Source organism: Chiloscyllium punctatum, chromosome 3, assembly GCF_047496795.1.
Source record: "Chiloscyllium punctatum isolate Juve2018m chromosome 3, sChiPun1.3, whole genome shotgun sequence".
NCBI classification, from domain to species: domain Eukaryota; kingdom Metazoa; phylum Chordata; class Chondrichthyes; order Orectolobiformes; family Hemiscylliidae; genus Chiloscyllium; species Chiloscyllium punctatum.
The window spans coordinates 4377422-4399967 of record NC_092741.1 but is presented as its reverse complement, the minus strand read 5'-3'; the positions used below and the strand labels follow the sequence as shown (position 1 = coordinate 4399967).

Sequence of the window (22546 nt, the reverse complement as noted above, 5' to 3'; positions counted from 1 at the left end):
CACAGATCCCTGTGGAACCCCACCGCACACTGGGCCCCAGTCACACACACAGTAAGGGACCCAGCACAGATCCCTGTGGGTCCCCACCACACACTGGGCCCTGTCACATACACAGTAAGGGACCCAACACAGATCCCTGTGGAACCCCACCACACACTGGGCCCCAGTCACACACACAGTAAGGGACCCAGCACAGATCCCCGTGGGTCCCCACCACACTCTGGGCCCCAGTCACACACACAGTAAGAGACCCAGCACAGATCCCTGTGGAACCCCACCGCACACTGGGCCCCAGTCACACACACAGTAAGGGACCCAGCACAGATCCCTGTGGGTCCCCACCACACACTGGGCCCTGTCACATACACAGTAAGGGACCCAGCACAGATCCCCGTGGGTCCCCACCACACACTGGGCCCCAATCACACACACAGTAAGGGACCCAGCACAGATCCCTGTGGGTCCCCACCACACACTGGGCCCTGTCACATACACAGTAAGGGACCCAGCACAGATCCCCGTGGGTCCCCACCACACACTGGGCTCCAGTCACACACACAGTAAGGGACCCAGCACAGATCCCTGTGGGCCCCCACCTCAATGTTCTGACCAATAAAGGAAAGCATACCAAACGCCTTCTTCACTCTCCTATCTACCTGCGACTCCACTTTGAAGGAGCTATGAACCTGCACTCCAAGGTCTCAATGAGTAGGATTTTTATGTGCTGGCAGGTGGGACTAGATAGGGTTGGGATATCTGGTCGGCATGGATGGGTTGGACCGAAGGGTCTGTTTCCCTGCTATACATCTCTATGACTCTATGATATGGGGGTTGCCAGCAGGCTGGCATTTATTGTGGGAGTAGTATCGAGCTCGGGTAGTTTCTGTGGGGTCGACTCTATGTGTTGAAGGTCCTCTTCTGTATTATACGATTCTCTGATCGAAAGGCATGATACAGGCCTTGCTGGGGTTTTGGGGAGTGAGGTGTTGCTGAATTCTCTGAGGCTTAGCATGTTTTTCAGGCTGTCACCTGCCCCATGTTGCAGACAGATAAGTTTACAGTGTCCCTCGAAACAGCACTCACAGCTCTTTTCCAAATGTGACAACACTGAACGATTGTTGAATGGTGTGTCCCTTAGTGAAGGCCATCAGCCTCACCTCACCTCAGCTATCGGACTGGCAGGAGAGTGGCTATTCCTATTGCTCACTGACATTGTCAGCCAAGGATCAGGGCTTTCCTCTCTTTGGGGACAATTCAAACTTGGCAAGCACAGGCAGGGTCTTCTCTGCTCTTCCAACTCTAGTCTGCTGCACATATATGCCAACCGCATTCTTACTCTCAGTGTCACACTGCTGTCTAACTCTCAACATCACTATGGCTCATTTGAAACCTCCCCTTTGTCATGGTTACATCAATGTGGTTTGTTATCAAGGTCCTGCTGTTGTACAGGGGTACTGTACATGTATTTGACTGTTTCAAACTGAAAGCCTACTGTCTCCTGGCCAGAGACCACTGACTTCAGAGCAGATGTAGGTGAGTCATTCCTACAGCCATACAGCACAGAGAGAGGAGCCTTTGGCCTCTCAGGTTTGCACCAACCTACTCACACTCGTCCCACTTTCCCACATTAGGCCTTGAACATTATGACATTTTGAGTATTCCTTCAAGTTATTTCTCAATTTTTTGATGTTTTCCATCTCAACCCACTCCCCTCCTCCCAGGCAGTGCATTCCAGACCACTCTACCCGCCCCACCCCCTCCACCGTCTGGGTGTAAATGCTCTTCCTCAAATCCCCCTGGATCTGCTGCCTTTCACTTTCAAATGATGCCACCTTGTTACTGACCCTTTAACCAGGGGGAGTAGCTGCTCTCTCCCCACCCTGGTAAAAACAATGACTGCAGATGCTGGAAACCAGATTTTGGATTAGTGGTGCTGGAAGAGCACAGCAGGTCAGGCAGCATCCGAGGAGCAGGAAAATCGATGTTTCGGGCAAAAGCCCTTCATCAGGAACAAAGGCAGAGAGCCTGAAGCGTGGAGAGATAAGCTAGAGGAGGGTGGGGGTGGGGAGAAAGGAGCATAGAGTACAATGGGTGAGTGGGGGAGGGGATGAAGGTGATAGGTCAGAGAGGAGGGTGGAGTGGATAGGTGGAAAAGAAGATAGGCAGGTAGGACAAGTCATGGAGACGGTGCTGAACTGGAACTGGGGTGAGGTGGGGGAAGGGGAAATGAGGAAACTGTTGAAGTCCACATTGATGCCCTGGGGTTGAAGTGTTCCAAGGCGGAAGATGAGGCGTTCTTCCTCCAGGCATCAGGTGGTGAGGGACTGGCAGTGAAGGAGGCCCAGGACCTCCATGTCCTCAGCAGAGCGGGAGGGGGAGTTGAAATGTTGGGCCACAGGGCGGTGTGGTTGATTGGTGCGGGTGTCCCGGAGATGTTCCCTAAAGCGCTCTGCTAGGAGGCGCCCAGTCTCCCCAATGTAGAGGAGACCGCATCGGGAGCAACAGATACAATAAATGATATTGGTGGATGTGCAGGTGAAACTTTGATGGATGTGGAAGGCTCCTTTAGGGCCTTGGATGGAGGTGAGGGAGGAGGTGTGGGCACAGGTTTTGCAATTCCTGCGGTGGCAGGGGAAGATGCCAGGATGGGAGGATGTGTTGTTGGGTGGCGTAGACCTGACCAGGTAGTCACGGAGGGAACGGTCTTTGCGGAAGGCAGAAAGGGGTGGGGAGGGAAATATATCCCTGGTGGTGGGGTCTGTTTGGAGGTGGCGGAAATGTCAGTGGATGATTTGGTTTATGCGAAGGTTGGTAGGGTGGAAGGTGAGCACCAGGGGGGTTCTCTCCTTGTTACGGTTGGAGGGCACCTTGTCCATGCCCCGCATTATCTTACACACCTCGATCAATCCCCCCTCAGCCTTCTCTGCTCTAAAGAAACCAGCCTGAGCTTATCCAGCCTCTCTCCATCACTGAGATACTCCATCCCAGAGAGTATCCTGATAGATCTCCCTCTGCACCCCTCCAGGACAATCACATCCTTCCTATAATGTAGCCCATCACATCTGCTCCACCATTCAATGAGATCTTGATTACACAGGCACATAAAGGGTAGGATGTTTGCAATGGCCACAGCTGGGGGTCAGGTTAAAGAGGAATCAACCTTTTCAGACTGAGATGAGGAGAAATGTCTTCACCCAGAGAGTGGTGAGCCTGTGAAATTCACGACCATTAAAAGAGATTGAGGACAAAACATTATGTTTTCAAGAAGGAGAATGATGGCTGAAGGGATCAAGGGAGAGAGTGGGATTAGGGATTGACCTCGACGATCAGCCACAACCATGTCCAATGATAAAGCTGAATCAAGGGGCCAAATGGCCTATTCCTGCTTCTAACTTTTATGGGTGATCACTAATCCTCAACTCCACTTTTCAGATTATTCCCCACAACCCTTGATTCCCTTCCTGGTTAAAAATCTGTCTCTCTCAGCTTTGAAAATACGTAACAACCCAGTCTCGACTGCCCTCTGTGGTAAAGAATTCCACAAACTCACAATCCTTGAGAGGAGAATTTTCTCCTCATCTCCGTCTTCCTAGACTCACCCACAAGAGGCAACAATCTCTTCACATCTCCCCTGTCAAGCCCCCTCTTTCAATAAGGTCGTCTCTCATTCTCCTAAACTCCAGTGAGTACAGGCCCAACCGACTCAACCTCTCCTCATCAGACAGTCCCTCAAATCTGGGATCTTTGGACTGCCTCCAATGCCAGTTAGATCTTTCCTTAGATAAGAGGGCCAAAACTGTTCACAGTATTTCATCTGTGGTCTGATGATTGCCTTGTACAGTTTTAGCATAACCCTCCTACTTTTATATTCCATCCCCTTTGAAATAAAGGCCAACATTCCATTTTCCTTCCTGTTACCCACTGAATATGGATTTTTATGATTTTTGTGATTCATGCATGAGGGCTCCCAAATCTCTCTGTTCTGTAGCTTTCTGCAGTCTTTCTCCATTTCAATAATATTCAGCTCCTCCATCCTTCCTGCCAAAATAACCTGACAATGCAGACTTTGTATCATCCTTACCAGTTGCCTGCCCACCTACTTCTGTCCCATCTGCAAACCTGGCTGTACTACATTCACCTTCTTAATTCAAGTGTTTCATGTATATTGTAAATTATTAGGGCCCAGCACTGACTCCCGTGGCTCTCTGTTAGTTACAAGTTGCCACCCTGAAAATCCCAACTCTCTATCACATAGCCACTGTCTCAGTAGATGTCAGACTGAGCTTGGCAGTGATGCCCTCCATGGCCCAATATCTCACTGACTGACTCATGTCGGCAAATACATCAGGGTGGATTGTGACAGGGCAACATGTCCCAGAAAGAACTCAACCCTTTCAGCAGGTGATGGGGAAAGTCAGAAGTGCAAAGTAAAATGAAATAAACATGGAATGATGTGGACTGAATCTGTTGGTGAATGGTTGAATGGTTTTGGTCCTATGTGAAAGAAATGTAATGTAGACAGACACAGATGCTGGCACAAGTGATATCCAGCTATGGACCCCTTACCTAGCGGCACAATCAGGAAGCGAATATAATTCAACCAGTCTGGAGTTTTGCTTGCTAATTGCTCGACAAAGAACCTGAGGATGGTGCTGAGGAAGCTCTGGTCCCCAGCCAGTGCCACTTTGACTGGAGGAGGCATCTGTGAGTTACAATTACAGCTGCAGAGACAAAAGAAAGGTGAAAGTGTGAGAAAGAATCCCCCTCTAGCTCCACACTGCAAAACTATACTTTGAATGTCTGAATTGTGCCAAACTGCCTGAGATCTGCCAGGATAGAAAACAGGGAGACCCACAATACTGTTAGGGAGGGAATTCCAGGATTTTGACGCAAAGGAATGGTGAGATATTTCCATGTCAGAATGGTGAGAGGCTTGGAGGGGAACTTGTAGGGGCTTATGTGTTTTTTGTATTCATTAACAGGATGTGGACATCACTGGAGGATCACAGTTATTGCCCATCCCTACTTGCCCAGAGGGCAGTTGAGAGTCAACCACGTTGCTGTGGGTCTGGAATCACTTTTAGGACAGACCAGGCAGATTCCTGTTTCAAAAAGGCATTACTGAACCAGATGGGTTATTCTCCTGACAATCAATAATGGTTTCATGGTCATCATTAAATTGTTTCAGATTATTATTCAATTCAAGTTTCACCAGTAGCCATGTAGAAATTTGAACCCAGGTCCCTCGAACTTTACCAAGTACTCTGGCAAATAGAATTAAGGAGAATGCAAAGGGTTTTTCCAAATACATTAAGGACAAAAGGGGAACTAGGGAGAGAATAGGGCCCCTCAAAGATCAGCAAGGCGGCCTTTGTGTAGAGCCACAGAAATGGGGGAGATACTAAATGAATATTTTGCATCAGCATTTACTGTGGAAAAGAATATGGAAGATATAGACTGTAGGGAAATAGATGGTGACATCTTACAAAATGTCCAGATTACAGAGGAGGAAGTGCTGGATGTCTTGAAACGGTTAAAGGTGGATAAATCCCCAGGACCTGATCAGGTGTACCCTAGAACTCTGTGGGAAGCTAGAGAAGTGATTGCTGGGCTTCTTGCTGAGATATCTGTATCATCGATAGTCACAGGTGAGGTGCTGGAAGACTGGAGGTTGGCAAATGTGGTGGCACTGTTTAAGGGCGGTAAAGACAAGCCAGGGAAATATAGACCGGTGAGCCTGACCTCGGTGGTGGGCAAGTTGTTGGAGGGAATCCTGAGGGACAGGATGTACATGTATTTGGAAAGGCAAGGACTGATTTGGGATAGTCAACATGGTTTTGTGTGTGGGAAATCATGTCTCACAAACTTGATTGAGGTTTTTGAAGAAGTAACTAAGAAGATTGATGAGGGCAGAGCAGTAGATGTGATCTATATGGAGGTAAAAACAATGACTGCAGATGCTGAAAATCAAATACTGGATTAGTGGTGCTGGAAGAGCACAGCAGTTCAGGCAGCATCCAACGAGCAGCGAAATCAACGTTTCGGGCAAAAGCCCGATGAAGGGCTTTTGCCCGAAACGTTGATTTCGCTGCTCGTTGGATGTGATCTATATGGACTTCAGTAAGGCGTTCGACAAGGTTCCCCATGGGAGACTGATTAGCAAGGTGAGGTCTCATGGCATACAGGGAGAACTAGCCATTTGGATACAGAACTGGCTCAAACGTAGAAGACAGAGGGTGGTGGTGGAGGGTTGTTTTTCAGACTGGAGACCTGTGACCAGTGGAGTGCCACAAGGATCAGTGCTAGGTCCTCTACTTTTTGTCATTTACGTAAATGTTTTGGATGTAAGCATAAGAGGTACAGTTAGTAAGTTTGCAGATGACACCAAAATTGGAGGTGTAGTGTACAGCGAAGAGGGTTACCTCAGATTACAACAGGATCTGGACCAGATGGGCCAATGGCTGAGAAGTGGCAGATGGAGTTTAATTCAGATAAATGCGAGGTGCTGCATTTTGGGGAAGCAAATCTTAGCAGGATTATACACTTAATGGTAAGGTCCTAGGGAGTGTTGCTGAACAAAGAGACCTTGGATTGCAGTTCATAGCTCCTTGAAAGTGGAGTCGCAGGTAGATAGGATAGTGAAGAAGGCGTTTGGTATGCTTTCCTTGATTGGTCAGAGTATTGAGTACAGAAGTTGGGAGGTCATGTTGCGGCTGTACAGGACATTGGTAAGGCCACTATTGGAAAATTGCGTGCAATTCTGGTCTCCTTCCTATCGAAAAGATGTTGTGAGACTTGAAAGGGTTCAGAAAAGATTTACAAGGATGTTGTCAGGGTTGGAGGATCTGAGCTACAGGGAGAGGCTGAACAGGCTGGGACTGCTTTCCTTGGAGCGTCGGAGGCTGTGGGTGACCTTATAGAGGTTTACAAAATTATGAGGGGCATGGATAGGATAAATAGACAAAGTTTTTACTCTGGGTTTAGTGTGAGAGGGGAAAGATATAAAAGAGACCTAAGGGGCAACCTTTTCACGCAGAGGGTGGTACATGTGTGGAATGAGCTGCCAGAGAATGTGGTGGAGGCTTGTACAATTGCAACATTTAAGAGGCATTTGGATGGGTGTATGAATAGGAAGGGTTTGGAGGGATATGGGCCGGGTGCTGGCAGGTGGGACTAGATTGGGTTGGGATATCTGGTCGGCATGGATAGGTTGGACTGAAGGGTCTGTTTCCATGCTGTACATCTCTATGACTCTATGATTGTACTCTTGTGATAGTACCACATGGACATCACCTCCCCATGTTTCTCTGCAGCAGGTGTGTGTGTGTGTGTGTGTGTATGTGTGTGTGTGTGTGTGTGTGTGTGTGTGTGTGTGAACTCATTTGCTGAAGCTTTCGCTGCAATCTTGAAGTGCCAAATGGATGATCCATCTCAGCCTCCTCCAGTGGTGCCCAACATCACAGATACCAGTCTTCAGCCAATTCGATTCACTACACATGACAGGAAGCAATGTTCGAGACACTGGATACTGTAAAGGCTATGGGCCCTGATAACATTCCAGCAATAGGACTGAAGATGTGTGCTCCAGAACTTGCCACTCCCCTAGCCAAGCTGTTCCAGTACAGTTACAACACTGGCATCTACCCAACAATTTGGAAAATTGTCTGTACATAAAAAGCAGGACAGATCCAACCCGGCCAATTACCCCCCCATCAGTCTCCCCTCGATCCTCAGTAAAGTGATGGAAGGGGTCAGTAACAGAGCTATCAAGCAGCACTCGCTCAGCAATAACCTGCTCAGTGACGCCCAGTTTAGGTACCCCCAGGGTCACTCAGCTCCTGACCTCATTCCAGCCTTGGGTCAAACATGGACAAAAGAGCTGGATTCCAGAAGGGAGGGGAGAGGGACAGCCCTTGACATCAAGGCTGCATTCGACCGAGTGTGGCATCACAGAGCCCAGGCAAAAGAACCTGAGGATGGTGCTGAGGAAGCTCTGGTCCCCAGCCAGTGCCACTTTGACTGGAGGAGGCATCTGTGAGTTACAATTACAGCTGCAGAGACAAAAGAAAGGCAAAAGTGTGAGAAAGAATCAGGTTATCGGGGGCAAACTCTCCGCTGGTTGGAGCCAGATCTGGCACAGAGGAAGATGGTTGTGGTTGTTGAAGGTCAGTCATCTCAGCTCCAGGACATCTCAGGGTAGAGTCCTAGGCCCAACTATCTTTACTTCTTTGTCAATAACCTTCACTCCATCATAAGGTCCGAACTGGAGATGTTCACCAATGATTGCACAATGTTCAGGACCATTCACAATTCCTCAGATACTGAAGCAGTCCATGTTCAAATGCAACAAGGTCTGGACAATATCCAGGCTTGGGCTGACAAGTGAAAATGACATTTTTGCAATGCAAACGCCATCTTGAATAAGAGACAATCTAACCACCACCCTTTGATATCCAATGGTGTTACCATCACTGAGTCCCCCACTACCAACATCCTTGGGGTTACCATTGATCAGAATCTGATCTGGACTCACCATGTAGAAACAGTGTCTACAAGAGCTGGTCAGAGGCTGGGAATCCTGCAGTGAGTAACTCACCTCCTGACTCCCCAAAGCTTGTCCACCATCTACAAGACATGTCAGGAGTGGGATGGAATACTCCCCCCTTGACCTGAATGAGGGCAGCCCCAACAACACTCAAGAAGATCAACACCATCCAGGTCACAGTAGCCGCTTGATTGGCACCACATCTATAAGCATCAGTCACAGCAGTGTGTACTATCTACAAGATGCCCTGCAGAAATTCACCAAAAATCCTCAGACAGTACCTTCCAAACCCTGAACCACTTCCAATTTATGCATCTACACTTTCCAACCTCTTCCCCTTTGAGAAAAACTCTGCACATCTGTTTTTTTTAACTAACCCTCACATTTATCCACATTATATTCCATCTGCCATATTCTCGCCTGTTTAACAAGGTTATTAATTAGTGCTTTAATGGCTATCTGTTAGTATCATGGGTGCCAGGAGCAACTTCAAACAAAAATAATTCTGCTGGTTTAGGTGCATTGGGCATTTATGACCCATTCCTAGTTGCCATCAAAAGGTGCCAGTAAGCCTTGTTCTTGGACTAGTGTAGGCTGTGTGTAAGTCTGCAGCTGTGCAACACCTGTATGTAACTATAAGGTGTAAGGCATTCTTAAGAAAGGAACAAGTGGGGCATAGACATGCAGTCAAGTGGAGTGTCCATCCACACCCATAGAGACATGAGGGTTTGAGGTGTAGGGTTTAGGAGCACCCCTTCCCACCAGGTTAATTTCCACAGAACGCCTGGTTACTTACAATCTTTGTATCCTGGTAACAATAGTGTTAAAAGCTGCGTGGATATCTGCCACTGAGCATGTGCACACCATGGGCTGGCTCTTCTCATGGAGACGTTCGTACAGATACTGAAAAAAGGAGTGAATAAAGTCCATGATCAACTAAACCCACAGTGTGAATTCAGAAAATCTAACCTTGTAGATAATCAGGAGCAACTCTCAAACAGAATTTAATATTGGGCTGTGACAGGTCAGGGAAGCAAATGCCTGCTCAGAAGTAGGTTTTCAGAAGGATTTTAAATCATAAGAAAAAGTGCAAGAAGTGGAGAGGGAGAGAATTCCAAAATGTAGTGCCAAGGCATCTGCAGGCACCATGACTCATGGTGGAGTAACCAGGCATGGCCACAGGACTGACTAACTTGTGGAAGATAGATAGCTGGGATGAAAGGGACATTTCCAGGATGGCAGCCTGTAACTAGTGGAGTGTCACAGGGATCAGTGCTGGGGCCACATTTATTTACAATATATATGAATGATTTAGATCAGGAAAGTGACTATTGTAATCAAGTTTGTGGATGACACAAAAATAAGAGGAAGGCAAGTAGTGAGTATGACACAAAGAGTCTGCAGAGGGACATAGAGAGGTTAACTGAGTGGAATATAATGTGGGAAAATGTGAGGTTCAGCACTATGGCAGGAAGAACAGAGGAGCTCAATATTATTGAAGTGGAAAAAGACTGCAGAAAGAACAGCGAGGTTTGGGAGTCTTCACCCATGAATCACAAAACAACTATTATATAACGGTGTGCAGGGATATGGGAAAAAGGCTGGAGAATGGTACTAGATAATAGAACGGGAGCAGACAGGATGAGCCAAATGGCCACCATCTGTAGCAAAACAATTCTGCGGTGCCCTAATAGATTTTTAATCAGGAACAGAATCAGAGGTGATGGGGAAAAAGGCAAGAAAGTGGTGTCAAAGAATATGAGATCAGCCATGATTGCACTGAATGGCACAGAGGACCTGATGGGCCAAAGGGCCTACCTCTTATGGTCAGGGCTGAACAATAGGTAAGAATTCAAAAAGCTCTGCTATTTCAGGTTGGTACTGCAAGAGGAGGTTACAGAGATGGGAGGAGTAAGATGAAGATGAGGAAGATGAAGATGAGAATTTGAAGTTTGAGTAGTTGTTGATGAAGTTCAGTATATTGAGAAGTAACTGAAACAGCTTCAAGAAAAAATGGATGTAGAATAAATGCATGCAGGAATATATGGATCCTCTCTCTCTCTCTCTCCCTCTCTCTCTCTCTCTGAAGGAGCTCTCTCTCTCAGTCCCATTCCCCTGGACCCTCTCTCTCTGAATGAGTTCTCACTCAGTCCCAATCCCCCGGACCATCTCTCTCTGAACGACCTCTCTCTCAGCCCTAATCCTCTGGGCCCTCTCTCTCTGAAGGAGCTCTCTCTCTCAGTCCCATTCCCCCGGACCCTCTCTTTCAGTCCCATTCGCTTGGACCCTCTCTCTCTCTGAATGAGTTCTCACTCAGTCCCAATCCCCCGGACCATCTCTCTCTGAACGACCTCTCTCTCAGCCCCAATCCTCTGGGCCCTCTCTCTCTGAAGGAGCTCTCTCTCTCAGTCCCATTCCCCTGGACCCTCGCTCTCTGAACGAACTCTCTCTCTCAGTCCCATTCCCCTGGACCCTCTCTCTCTGAATGAGCTCTCTCTCTCTCAGTCGAATTCCCCACACCCTCTCTCTCTCTCTCTGAATGAGCTCTCTCTCAGTCCCATTCCCCTGGACCCTCGCTCTCTGAACGAACTCTCTCTCTCAGTCCCATTCCCCTGGACCCTCTCTCTCTGAATGAGCTGTCTCTCAATCCCATTCCCCTGAACTCTCTCACTGTCTGAAGGAGCTCTCTCTCTCAGTCCCATTCCCGCGGACCCTCTCTCTCAGTCCCATTCCCCTGGACCCTCTCTCTCTGAATGAGCTCTCTCTCTCTCAGTCGAATTCCCCACACCCTCTCTCTCTCTCTCTGAATGAGCTCTCTCTCAGTCCCATTCCCCTGGACCCTCTCTCTCTGAATGAGCTGTCTCTCAATCCCATTCCCCTGAACTCTCTCACTGTCTGAAGGAGCTCTCTCTCTCAGTCCCATTCCCCTGGACCCTCTCTCTCTGAATGAGCTCTCTCTCTCTCAGTCGAATTCCTGGACCCTCTCTGAACGATCTCTGAGTCCCTTCCCCTGAACGCTCTCCCTCTCAGCCCCATACCCCTAGACCCTCTCTCTCTGTGAACTATTTCTCTCTCAGTCCCATTCCTGACCCTCTCTGAACGATCTCTGAGTCCCTTCCCCTGAACGCTCTCCCTCTCAGCCTCATATCCCTAGACCCTCTCTCTCTCTGAGCTATCTCTCTCTCAGTCCCACTCCTGGACCCTCTCTGAATGATCTCTGAGTCCCTTCCCCGAACACTCTCCCTCTCAGCCTCATACCCCTGGACCCTCTCTCTCTCTATGAGCTATCTCTCTCTCTCTCAGTCCATTCTTGGACCCTCTCTGTACGATGTCTGAGTCTCATTCTCCTGGACCCTGCCTCTGAGCTCTCTCTCTCTCTCTCTCTTCGTCCATTCATTTGGAAAGTCTCTCTCCTGTCAATCCTCTCTTATAAGAACGATGAACATAGGAGACCATATCCTGTTATGCCTGTTCTGGTCATCAATGCAATCATGGATGATCTCTGATCTGAACTTCATCTTCTTGCCTGCTCCCCAGATAACGCCCTTGCATCCCTGGGTTATCGCACTGCTGTCTGACAATAATGGCCTTATCCTCTACATTGCCGTTGTTATGGGAGATCCTCTCTATGCCAGTGTTCTCCTACCTGTCCCTGCCAGTCTGTAATGTTCACCAGTATAATACTCTCTGGCAGCTGGTCATCTGAAATTAGGATCTGGTTCAGTTGATCATATACAGACTTCCGAGGGACCTGTCAAGGAAAGGAGTAAGTCATGATATCAGTCACGGTTCCAGAAAAAGACATTTACCTATTCGCTGAGATGTGGAAAACACTAAAGGAATGCAGCATTTTTATTTGGGGTCTCTCTTTTCCCTATAGGAGGAAGAAGGTGCTGATTAAAGTCTGAAGTGACTACTTGGAGCCAACTGTACAACTTTCTAGTGCACCAAGTCATTAAGAGATTCCTGATCTTTATCTTTGATCTTTACAGAATCGCACAGTGCAGAAGAATTCCTTCAGCCTTCCGAGTCTGCAGCAATACATGAGGAAGACCTCACTTCCCACCTCATCTCATTTCCCAGCACTTGGCCCACAGCCTTGAATGTTCAGTCATGCCAAGTGACCATCCAATTACTTTCTAAAGGATGTGAGGCAACTCACCTCTACCACCTTCCCAGGCAGCACATTCCAGACCGTCACCACCCTCTGAGTAAAAATGGTTTTCCTCACATTCCCCCAAAATCTCCTGTCCATCGCGTTGAACCTGTATCCCCTTAAGACTGAGCCTTCACCTGAGTGGTACAGCTGCTCCTTATCTGCTCTGTCCATGCCCCTCAAGACCATATACATCACAGTCAGATATCCCATCACATTCTCTACTCCATTAAAAACAAGTAGTAGAAAGTGAGGATTATAGATGCTGGAGAGTCAGAATGGAGAGTGTGGTGTTGGAATAGTACAGCCAGTCAGACAGCATCCGAGGAGCAGGAGAATTGATGTTTCGTTCATAAGCCCTTCATCAGGAATTCCTAACAAAGGCTTATGCCTGAAACGCCGATTCTCCTGCTCCTCAGATGCTGCCTGACCTGCACTCCATTGAAAACCAATCAAGTCTATGCAACCTTTCCTCATAATTTGCTAACCCAGGCACAGTCTGGTGAATCTCCTCTGCATTCCCTCCGGTACAATCCCATCCTTCCGATGGTGTGCAACTAGAACTGCACACAGTACTCTAGCTGTGCTCTCACCATAGTTCAACTCCTACATGATTTCCTTGCTTTAGTAATCCATGCCTCGAATGAGAAACGTATGTGTCCCAGATGCCTTTCCTCATACTTCTCTATGGCCTGGACAACTGGAAACTCAGACAACCTTGCACCAACATAAGCAACATTATCTCAGTGTGCCCTATTCTCAATGCCTCTGAAACTGGGCAATAAACCTGCCTTGGTCACGTACGGGTACAAATGCCAGGCACTTGTTAATGCTGCAACCCAATCACACTTCATCAGCATTGCCAAATTCCTATTTTCAACTGGTGCTATTCAACTGAAATTGGAAACAAATGGATGGAAAGGCTAATTCCACATTGCTAAAATAGTTAATCTCATATTAGTCAAATCACATTTTTACATTCAGAATATGCTGCAATAATTTGTAAATGACAGTGATAGACCATAAGGTACTGAGCAGAGGAAAGTGAACATTATCCAAGAATATTATCCAAGAATGGTCACACATCTATTCACTTCCTCAGGTACGATGCAGTCCATGACCAAATACAGCAGGAACTGGACAATGTCAGGGCTTCAGGTGACAAGTGGCAAGTCACTCAGGGCCAGGCAAAGCCCATCACAGACATTAGATTCGAATCGATGATCGTATGCACTATGCTGTCAGGATTGAGGGAGTGCTGCACTATCGGAGGGTGAGTACTGAGGGAGTGCAGCACTATCGGAGGGTGAGTATTGAGGGATGCCGCACTATCGGAGGGTCAGTACTGAGGAAGTGCCGCACTATTGGAGGGTCAGTACTGAGGGAGTGCCGCACTATCGGAGGGTCAGTACTGAGGGAATGCCGCACTATCGGAGGGTCAGTACTGAGGGAGTGCCACACTATCGGAGGGTCAGTACTGAGGGAGTGCCGCACTATTGGAGGGTCAGTACTGAGGGAGTGCCGCACTGTCGGAGGGTCAGTGCTGAGGGAGTGCCGCACTGTCAGAGGGTCAGTACTGAGGGAGTGCTGCACTGTGGAGGGTCAGGACTGAAGGAGTGCCGCACTGTCACAGTGTCAGAATTGAGGGAGTGCCGCACTGTTGGAGGGTCAGTACCAAGGGAGTGCTGCACTGTCGGTGAGTCAGTACTGAGGGAGTGCCGCACTGGTGGAGGGTCAGTAGTGAGTGAGTGCCACACTGTCGGAGGGTCAGTACTGAGGGAGTGCCGCACTGTCACAGTGTCAGAATTGAGGGAGTGCCGCACTGTTGGAGGGTCAGTACCAAGGGAGTGCTGCACTGTCGGTGAGTCAGTACTGAGGGAGTGCCGCACTGGTGGAGGGTCAGTAGTGAGTGAGTGCCACACTGTCGGAGGGTCAGTACTGAGGGAGTGCCGCACTGTCAGAGGATCGGTACTGAGGGAATGCCGCACTGTCAGAGGGTCAGTAGTGAGGGAGTGTCGCACTGTCAGAGTGTCAGTACTGAGGGAGTGCCACACTGTCAGAGGGTCAGTACTGAGGGAATGCCGCACTGTCAGAGGGTCAGTACTGAGGGAGTGTTGCACTGTCAGAGGGTCGGTACTGAGGGAGTGTTGCACTGTCAGAGGGTCAGTACTGAGGGAGTGCCGCACTGTCAGAGGGTCGGTACTGAGGGAGTGCCTCACTGTGGGAGGGTCAGTACTGAGGGAGTGTTGTGCTGTCAGAGGGTCAATACTGAGGGAGTGGCGCACTGTCAGAGGGTCGGTACTGAGGGAATGTCGCACTCTCGGAGGGTCAGTACTGAAGGAGTGCTGCACTGTCGGAGGCTCAGTACTTAGGGAGTGCAGCACTGTCAGCGGGTCAGTACTGAGGGAATGCCGCACTGTCAGAGGGTCAGTGCTGAGGGAGTGTCGCACTGTCAGAGGGTCAGTACTGAGTGAGTGCCGCACTGTTGGAGTGTCAGTGCTGAGTCAGTGCCACACTGTCAGAGGCTCAGTGCTGAGGGAGTTCCGCATCGTCAGAGGGTCAGTACTGAGGAAGTGCTGCAATGTTGGAGGGTCTATACTGAGGGAGTGCCATTCTGTCAGAGGGTCAGTACTGAGGGAGTGCTGCAATGTTGGAGGGTCTATACTGAGGGAGTGCCATTCTGTCACAGGGTCAGTACTGAGGCAGTGCTGCACTGTCAGGGTCAGTACTGAAGGAGTGCCGCACTGTCAGAGAGTCAGTACTGAAGGAGTGCTGCACTGTCAGTGGGTCAGTACTGAGGGAGTGCCGCACTGTCAAAGGGTCAATACTGAGGGACTGCCGCACTGTCAGAGCGTCAGTGCTGAGGGAGTGCTGCACTGTCGAGGGTCAATACTGACGGAGTGCCGCATTGTCAGAGGGTCACTACTGAGGGAGTGCCACACTGTCAGAGGGTCAGTACTGAGGGAGTGTCGCACCGTCAGAGAGTCAGTACTGAGGGAGTGCCGCACTGTCAGAGGGGCAGTGCTGAGGGAGTGTTGCACTGTCAGAGGGTCAGTACTGAGGGAGTGTCACACTGGCAGGGTCAGTACTGAGGGAGTGCTGCACTGTCAGAGGGTCAGTACTGAGGGAGTGCCGCACTGTCAGAGGGTAAGTACTGAGGGAGTGCCGCACTGTCGAGGGTCAATATTGAGGGAGTGCCGCATTGTCAGAGGGTCACTACTGAGGGAGTGCCACACTGTCAGAGGGTCAGTACTGAGGGAATGTCGCACTGTCAGAGAGTCACTACTGAGGGAGTGCCGCACTGTCAGAGGGGCAGTGCTGAGGGAGTGTTGCACTGTCAGAGGGTCAGTACTGAGGGAGTGCCGCACTGTCAGAGGGTCAGTACTGAGGGAGTGCTGCACTGTCAGAGGCTCAGTGCTGAGAGAGTTCCGCATTGTCAGGCGGTCAATACTGAAGGAGTGCTGCAATGTCAGAGGGTCAGTACTGAGGGAATGCCGCACTGTTGGAGGGTCAGTACTGAGGGAGTGCTGCACTGTCAGAGGCTCAGTGCTGAGGGAGTTCCGCATTGTCAGGCGGTCAGTACTGAGGGAGTGCCGCACTTGTCAGAGGGTCGGTACTGAGGGAGTGCCTCACTGTGGGAGGGTCAGTACTGAGGGAGTGTTGTGCTGTCAGAGGGTCAATACTGAGGGAGTGGCGCACTGTCAGAGGGTCGGTACTGAGGGAATGTCGCACTCTCGGAGGGTCAGTACTGAAGGAGTGCTGCACTGTCGGAGGCTCAGTACTTAGGGAGTGCAGCACTGTCAGCGGGTCAGTACTGAGGGAATGCCGCACTGTCAGAGGGTCAGTGCTGAGGGAGTGTCGCACTGTCAGAGGGTCAGTACTGAGTGAGTGCTGCACTGTCGGAGGCTCAGTACTTAGGGAGTGCAGCACTGTCAGCGGGTCAGTACTGAGGGAGTGCCGCACTGTCAGTGGGTCAGTACTGAGGGAGTGCTGCACTGTCAGAGGCTCAGTGCTGAGGGAGTTCCGCATTGTCAGGCGGTCAGTACTGAGGGAGTGCTGCACTCTCAGAGGGTCAGTACTGAAGGAGTGCTGCAATGTCAGAGGGTCAATACTGTTGGACTGCCGCACTGTCAGAGGGTCAGTACTGAGGGAGTGTTCCACTGTCAGAGGGTCAGTACTGAGGGATTGTTGCACTGTCAGAGGATCATTACTGAGGGAGTGCCACACTGTCAGAGGGTCAGTACTGAGGGAGTGCCACACTGTCAGAGGCTCAGTGCTGAGGGAGTGCCGCACTGTCAGGGTCAGTACTGAGGGAGTGCTGTGCTGTCAGAGGGTCAGTACTGAAGGAGTGCCGCACTGTCAGTGGGTCAGTACTGAGGGAGTGCCGCACTGTCAAAGGGTCAATACTGAGGGACTGCCGCACTGTCAGAGCGTCAGTGCTGAGGGAGTGCTGCACTGTCGAGGGTCAATACTGATGGAGTGCCGCATTGTCAGAGGGTCACTACTGAGGGAGTGCCACACTGTCAGAGGGGCAGTGCTGAGGGAGTGTTGCACTGTCAGAGGGTCAGTACTGAGGGAGTGCCGCACTGTCAGAGGGTCAGTACTGAGGGAGTGTCACACTGGCAGGGTCAGTACTGAGGGAGTGCTGCACTGTCAGAGGGTCAGTACTGAGGGAGTGTCGCACTGTCAAAGGGTCAGTACTGAGGGAGTGCCGCACTGTCAGAGGGTAAGTACTGAGGGAGTGCCGCACTGTCGAGGGTCAATATTGAGGGAGTGCCGCATTGTCAGAGGGTCACTACTGAGGGAGTGCCACACTGTCAGAGGGTCAGTACTGAGGGAATGTCGCACTGTCAGAGAGTCACTACTGAGGGAGTGCCGCACTGTCAGAGGGGCAGCGCTGAGGGAGTGTTGCACTGTCAGAGGGTCAGTACTGAGGGAGTGCCGCACTGTCAGAGGGTCAGTACTGAGGGAGTGCTGCACTGTCAGAGGCTCAGTGCTGAGAGAGTTCCGCATTGTCAGGCGGTCAATACTGAAGGAGTGCTGCAATGTCAGAGGGTCAGTACTGAGGGAATGCCGCACTGTTGGAGGGTCAGTACTGAGGGAGTGCTGCACTGTCAGAGGCTCAGTGCTGAGGGAGTTCCGCATTGTCAGGCGGTCAGTACTGAGGGAGTGCCGCACTGTCAGAGGGTCGGTACTGAGGGAGTGCCTCACTTGGGAGGGTCAGTACTGAGGGAGTGTTGTGCTGTCAGAGGGTCAATACTGAGGGAGTGGCGCACTGTCAGAGGGTCGGTACTGAGGGAATGTCGCACTCTCGGAGGGTCAGTACTGAAGGAGTGCTGCACTGTCGGAGGCTCAGTACTTAGGGAGTGCCGCACTGTCAGAGGGTCAGTACTGAGTGAGTGCCACACTGTGGGAGAGTCAGTACTGAGGGAGTGTTGCACTGTGAGAGGGTCATTACTGAGGGAGTACAGCACTGTCAGAGGGTCAGTACTGAGGGCGTGCCATACTGTCAGAGGCTCAGTGCTGAGAGAGTGCTGCGCTGTCAGAGGTTCAGTATTGAGGGAGTGCCGCACTCTCACAGGGTCAGTGCTGAGGGAGTGCTGCATTGTCAGAGGCTCAGTACTGAAGGAGTGCTGCGCTGTTGAGGGTCAGTGCTAAGGGAGTGCCGCACTGTCAGAGGCTCAGTGTTGAGGGAGTGCTGCACTGTCAGAGGCTCAGTGCTAAGGGAGTGCCGCACTGTCAGATGGTCAGTGCTGAGGGAGTGTTGCACTGTCAGAGGGTCAGTACTGAAGTAGTGCCGCACTGTCAGAGGGTCAGTACTGTGGGAGTGCCGCACTGTTGGAGGGTCAGTACTGAGGGAGTGCCGCACTGTCAGAGGCTCAGTGCTAAGGGAGTGCCGCACTTTCAGATGGTCAGTGCTAAGGGAGTGCTGCACTGTCAGAGGCTCAGTGCTAAGGGAGTGCCGCACTGTCAGATGGTCAGTGCTAAGGGAGTGCTGCACTGTCAGAGACTCAGTACTGATGGGGTGCTGTGCTGTCGACGGTCAGTGCTAAGTGAGTGCCAAACTGTCAGAGGGTCAGAGCTGAGGCAGTGCCACACTGTCAGAGACTCAGTGCTGTGGCAGTGCTGCACTGTCTGAGGATGTGTGTGAAGGTGAGACCTTGACATGAAGGTCTCCTTCTCTGATGAAACACAGTAGAATGATGACTGTCTGAAGCCAGGGACTTCATGCCCTGGAATGAAATTGGAAGTGGTAGGTTTGTGGGAAAGAGAACTGGTATTCTGATTAACCTGAGTGTTGAATCTGGAGTCTTGCAAGCACTCGCTGTCGAAACTGCTGGCTCTGTCACCTTGTGTCTTTGAGTTGTGCCGATCCTTTAGTGAAGTGCTCCTGGGTCGTCGTAGCTGTCTACTTTCAGACTTACTGAATGGGAAATAAGAAGAAATGACTTCAGTAGTTCCCAGGAAACCAACAGAATTGTCCCTATAAAGGAAACTTTTAGAATAGCCTCCATTTGTTGTTCTCACAGCTGCAGAAATGTCCAATTGTAAGGGAAAATTTTGCAATTATCCCAGGAAATCTAATGGACTCTGCTTGTTAAAACAGACTGGTCAAAGCTAAAGCTTCAGGTCTCCCCTGAAAGGGGGAGACAGTGGGTCAGGCACTGGACTAGTCATCCAGAAACACATAAACCTGAGTGACACGATTTCAAATCCCACCAGCTCAGTTGGCTGTGTTTCAACTCTATTAATAAGCCTGGAATTTAAAACTATCTTGGTAACGGTGATCATGAACCGACCATTGATTGTCATTTGGAATTCAGAGAAGGAAAGTTTGTCGTCATCTGACTCCAGACCAACAGCAATGTGGTTTATTCTTGACTGCATTAAAAAATGGCTGAGCCAGCCATTCAGTTGAAAGGTAATTAAGGATGAGTAACTAATGCTGGTTGTGTCAGCAATATCCAAATCCCAGGGCTTAATTTTTTCAAGCGAGTCAGTGTTAATAACTTATAGCTATGTGAACGTGCAGCCTCTGTGCTGCTAATTCAGTTATGCATCCATCCTACCAACTAAGTGTCCGCACCAAAGTTAGCCATCCCCAAATGTCCACCCTCAGGAAAATGGCAGTGAAAAGCTGACCTGGCTCTGCTCACTCTGAATACTAAGGTACAGAAAACAACATGTGGTCCACTGATTAATGTTTGGACATTCCCATCCCCTGCCAACCCTACCTTTCATCAAGGAATGTATTGAATAGACAGAGCTCTATGTCTGTCTAATGCTATATCACACACACTGTGACACCCTGTGAAACAGCCTGTAAAACTCACTGAGCTCAGAGTTAACCTGGCCCACAGTGGGGGGCGTGCTCATCCTGAATGAATGTGGAGAAAAATTCAAGATTTGATTAACAATATAAATTACAGACAGTTCCCTGTCTCCATGAAGATGACGATCTTGGATACCACAATATTGAAAAAGAGGTAACTTCAGGGGTGGTTGCTAAAATAATCTGTTACCTTATTGATACCTTTATAAAAAGGAGAATTATGATAGACATCTTGAAGATTTTCATCAGCTTTTCACATTTGGAATGAAGAATTGGGGTAAGGATGTTGAGGAAAAGTAGACACTGTATGATATTCTCCACAAGTGATGCCAACCCACATGCCAGTTCCTCAAGGAACAACAGGGGTTTCTGCTGGCGTATAGGTACGTGGGGGATATGTGGAGAAGCTGAGTATATAACATTGGGGAGAATGGACAGAAAGTGAGGATGTGAATTAGGGATATGTGGATGAGGTGGGGTTGGGGGATAAGGTAGATTTGGGGGATATGGGATGAGGTGGGATTTGGGGGATATTGAGAGAAGATGGGATGGGGATATGGAGATAAGGTGAGGCTGGGATTATGAGGAGTAGATGGGATTTGAGGGATACAGGGAATAGTGTGTTTAGGGGATACAGGATGTAATTGAGGATGGTAGATATGGGGAGTAAGTGTGGTTGGGAGAATATAGAGAGTAAGTGGGGATGGGAAACAGCAGAAGTGAGGGTGGGGCATATGGAGAGTTGGTGAATGGGCAGGTGAGGGTGGGGATATGGGGATTGAGTGAGGATGGGGATATGGCGAGTAGGTACGAGTGGGGGATATGTGGATTTGGTGGGGTCGGGGATATAGGCAGCAGGTGAGGGTGGGGATATTTTGTAGAATTCGCTTCACTTTACTGGAAAGCATTGGAGGTTGGATCATTGAATTTATTCATGTAAGATTTGATAAGTTTTTAATAGACAACTGATTCAATTGCTACAGAGAGCTGAGGCCACAGTCACATCAGTCATGATCTTACTGAATGATGAACAGGGTTGAGGGATCAAATTGACTCTTCTTGCTCCTATGTGCCTATATGAGTTGGAATGTAGATGTGTTGGTGATATGAGAATCTTTTTGAAAGGACTGAAACGGTGTCCCTAAGGTTTACATAACCATGTCCTGAACGTTCAGGATGTCCTGAACAATCTTCTCTCCATGATGAGTTATTACTGTATTTCATTACCTAGGAGATACAATAACCTGTGATTCGGTTTTTGTGATTTTCCCTAATGGTGGTAGTTTCTCCAGAGATGCTTCCAAGTTATTCCAGTCTCCAGCTATCGTCTCCTCCTCCTCCACATCCACATCCTAGTGAGGAATCACAAATACAAATTATCAACAAAGCAGTTTCTGTAGGTTATTATCAGGCACTATTTCAATGATCCATGTAACATAGATCATACCATTTACAACTGCACAACGCCCATAATTACATCCAAGTCTACACACAGGAGGAAAATGACTTCTCCCGGCTTCTCGGAAGCAGTGTCTCAACCACCTATCACACACTGGAAAACACCAGCCCTGTTATCAATCATAGTGTGGAGAACCAGCCCTTTCATTCATCATAATCTGTGTAATTTAGGTCTGTTATCCATTATCGACACCAGCCAGGCAACGGGCATCTCCAACAAGAGAGAAGCTAACTATTGTCCCTTGACATTCAACGGCAATGCCATTACAAATGCCCACCATCAAATACATGAGCATGGATTGAGGATTAACTAACCAACAGAAGAGACACAGTTGGGCTAAGGGGTCATTTTCAGGACAGCAATCTGTATCTAGTGGAGTGGTACAGGGACCAGTGCTGGGGCCACAATTATTTCCAATGGATTCTCATGATTTGGATGGTGAAAATGAATGCACTATCACTAAGTTTCAGGATGACACCAAGACAGGTGGTGAGGATGACAGAAAGAGTCTATAGAGGTGTAGAAACTGGCTAACTAAGTGGGCAAAAACTTGGTAGATGGAAAATAATGTGGAGAAATCTGAGGTGAAATCTTTGGCAGGAAGAATAGAGGAGTTGAATATTATTTAAGCTGTTTTGTTAATTAGCCGCAGGAGCAGGCTGCTAGAGTTCTCTCTGCTGTTAAATTGAAGACATTAACAGAGAATTTTCCTCTTAGAAATCAGAAGGGCCAGGTTGTTTCTATCAGTGTTTCTTTCTACTGGATTGGAGAGAGACAGTGCGTGAGAATAATAACTTTTTTGCTGCATTGCATTTTACCAAAGAATGTGGTTATGGGATGCTGCCTATATTAAAATAGAATCATAGAATCCCTACAGTATGGAAACAGGATCTTTGGCCCAACATGTCCACACTGACCCTCCAAAAGAGTAACGCACCCAAACCCATTTCCCTACTCTATTATCCTATATTTACCCCTGAACAATGCACTTAACCTACACATCCCTGAACATTATGGGAAATTTAGCATGGCCAATTCACCTAACCTGCACAT

General features: G+C 49.0%; 1 protein-coding gene across 3 annotated transcripts in view; it reads right to left on the bottom strand.

The window, feature by feature from the left end:
- The window catches only part of LOC140455247 (phosphofurin acidic cluster sorting protein 2-like), a 580263-nt gene that overhangs the window by 115840 nt on the left and 441877 nt on the right, over positions 1-22546 (bottom strand). For all 3 annotated transcript variants that reach the window (XR_011952804.1, XM_072549988.1, XM_072549975.1), the window contains 5 exons: positions 21262-21386; positions 18993-19125; positions 12192-12296; positions 9342-9448; positions 4567-4721 (listed from right to left, as the gene is read on the bottom strand). Coding sequence is in view for 2 of the 3 variants with exons in the window: in XM_072549988.1 (XP_072406089.1) it covers positions 4567-4721; positions 9342-9448; positions 12192-12296; positions 18993-19125; positions 21262-21386 (625 nt within the window). In the remaining variant the exon portion in view is untranslated. The remainder of the gene's footprint in view (positions 1-4566; positions 4722-9341; positions 9449-12191; positions 12297-18992; positions 19126-21261; positions 21387-22546) is intronic.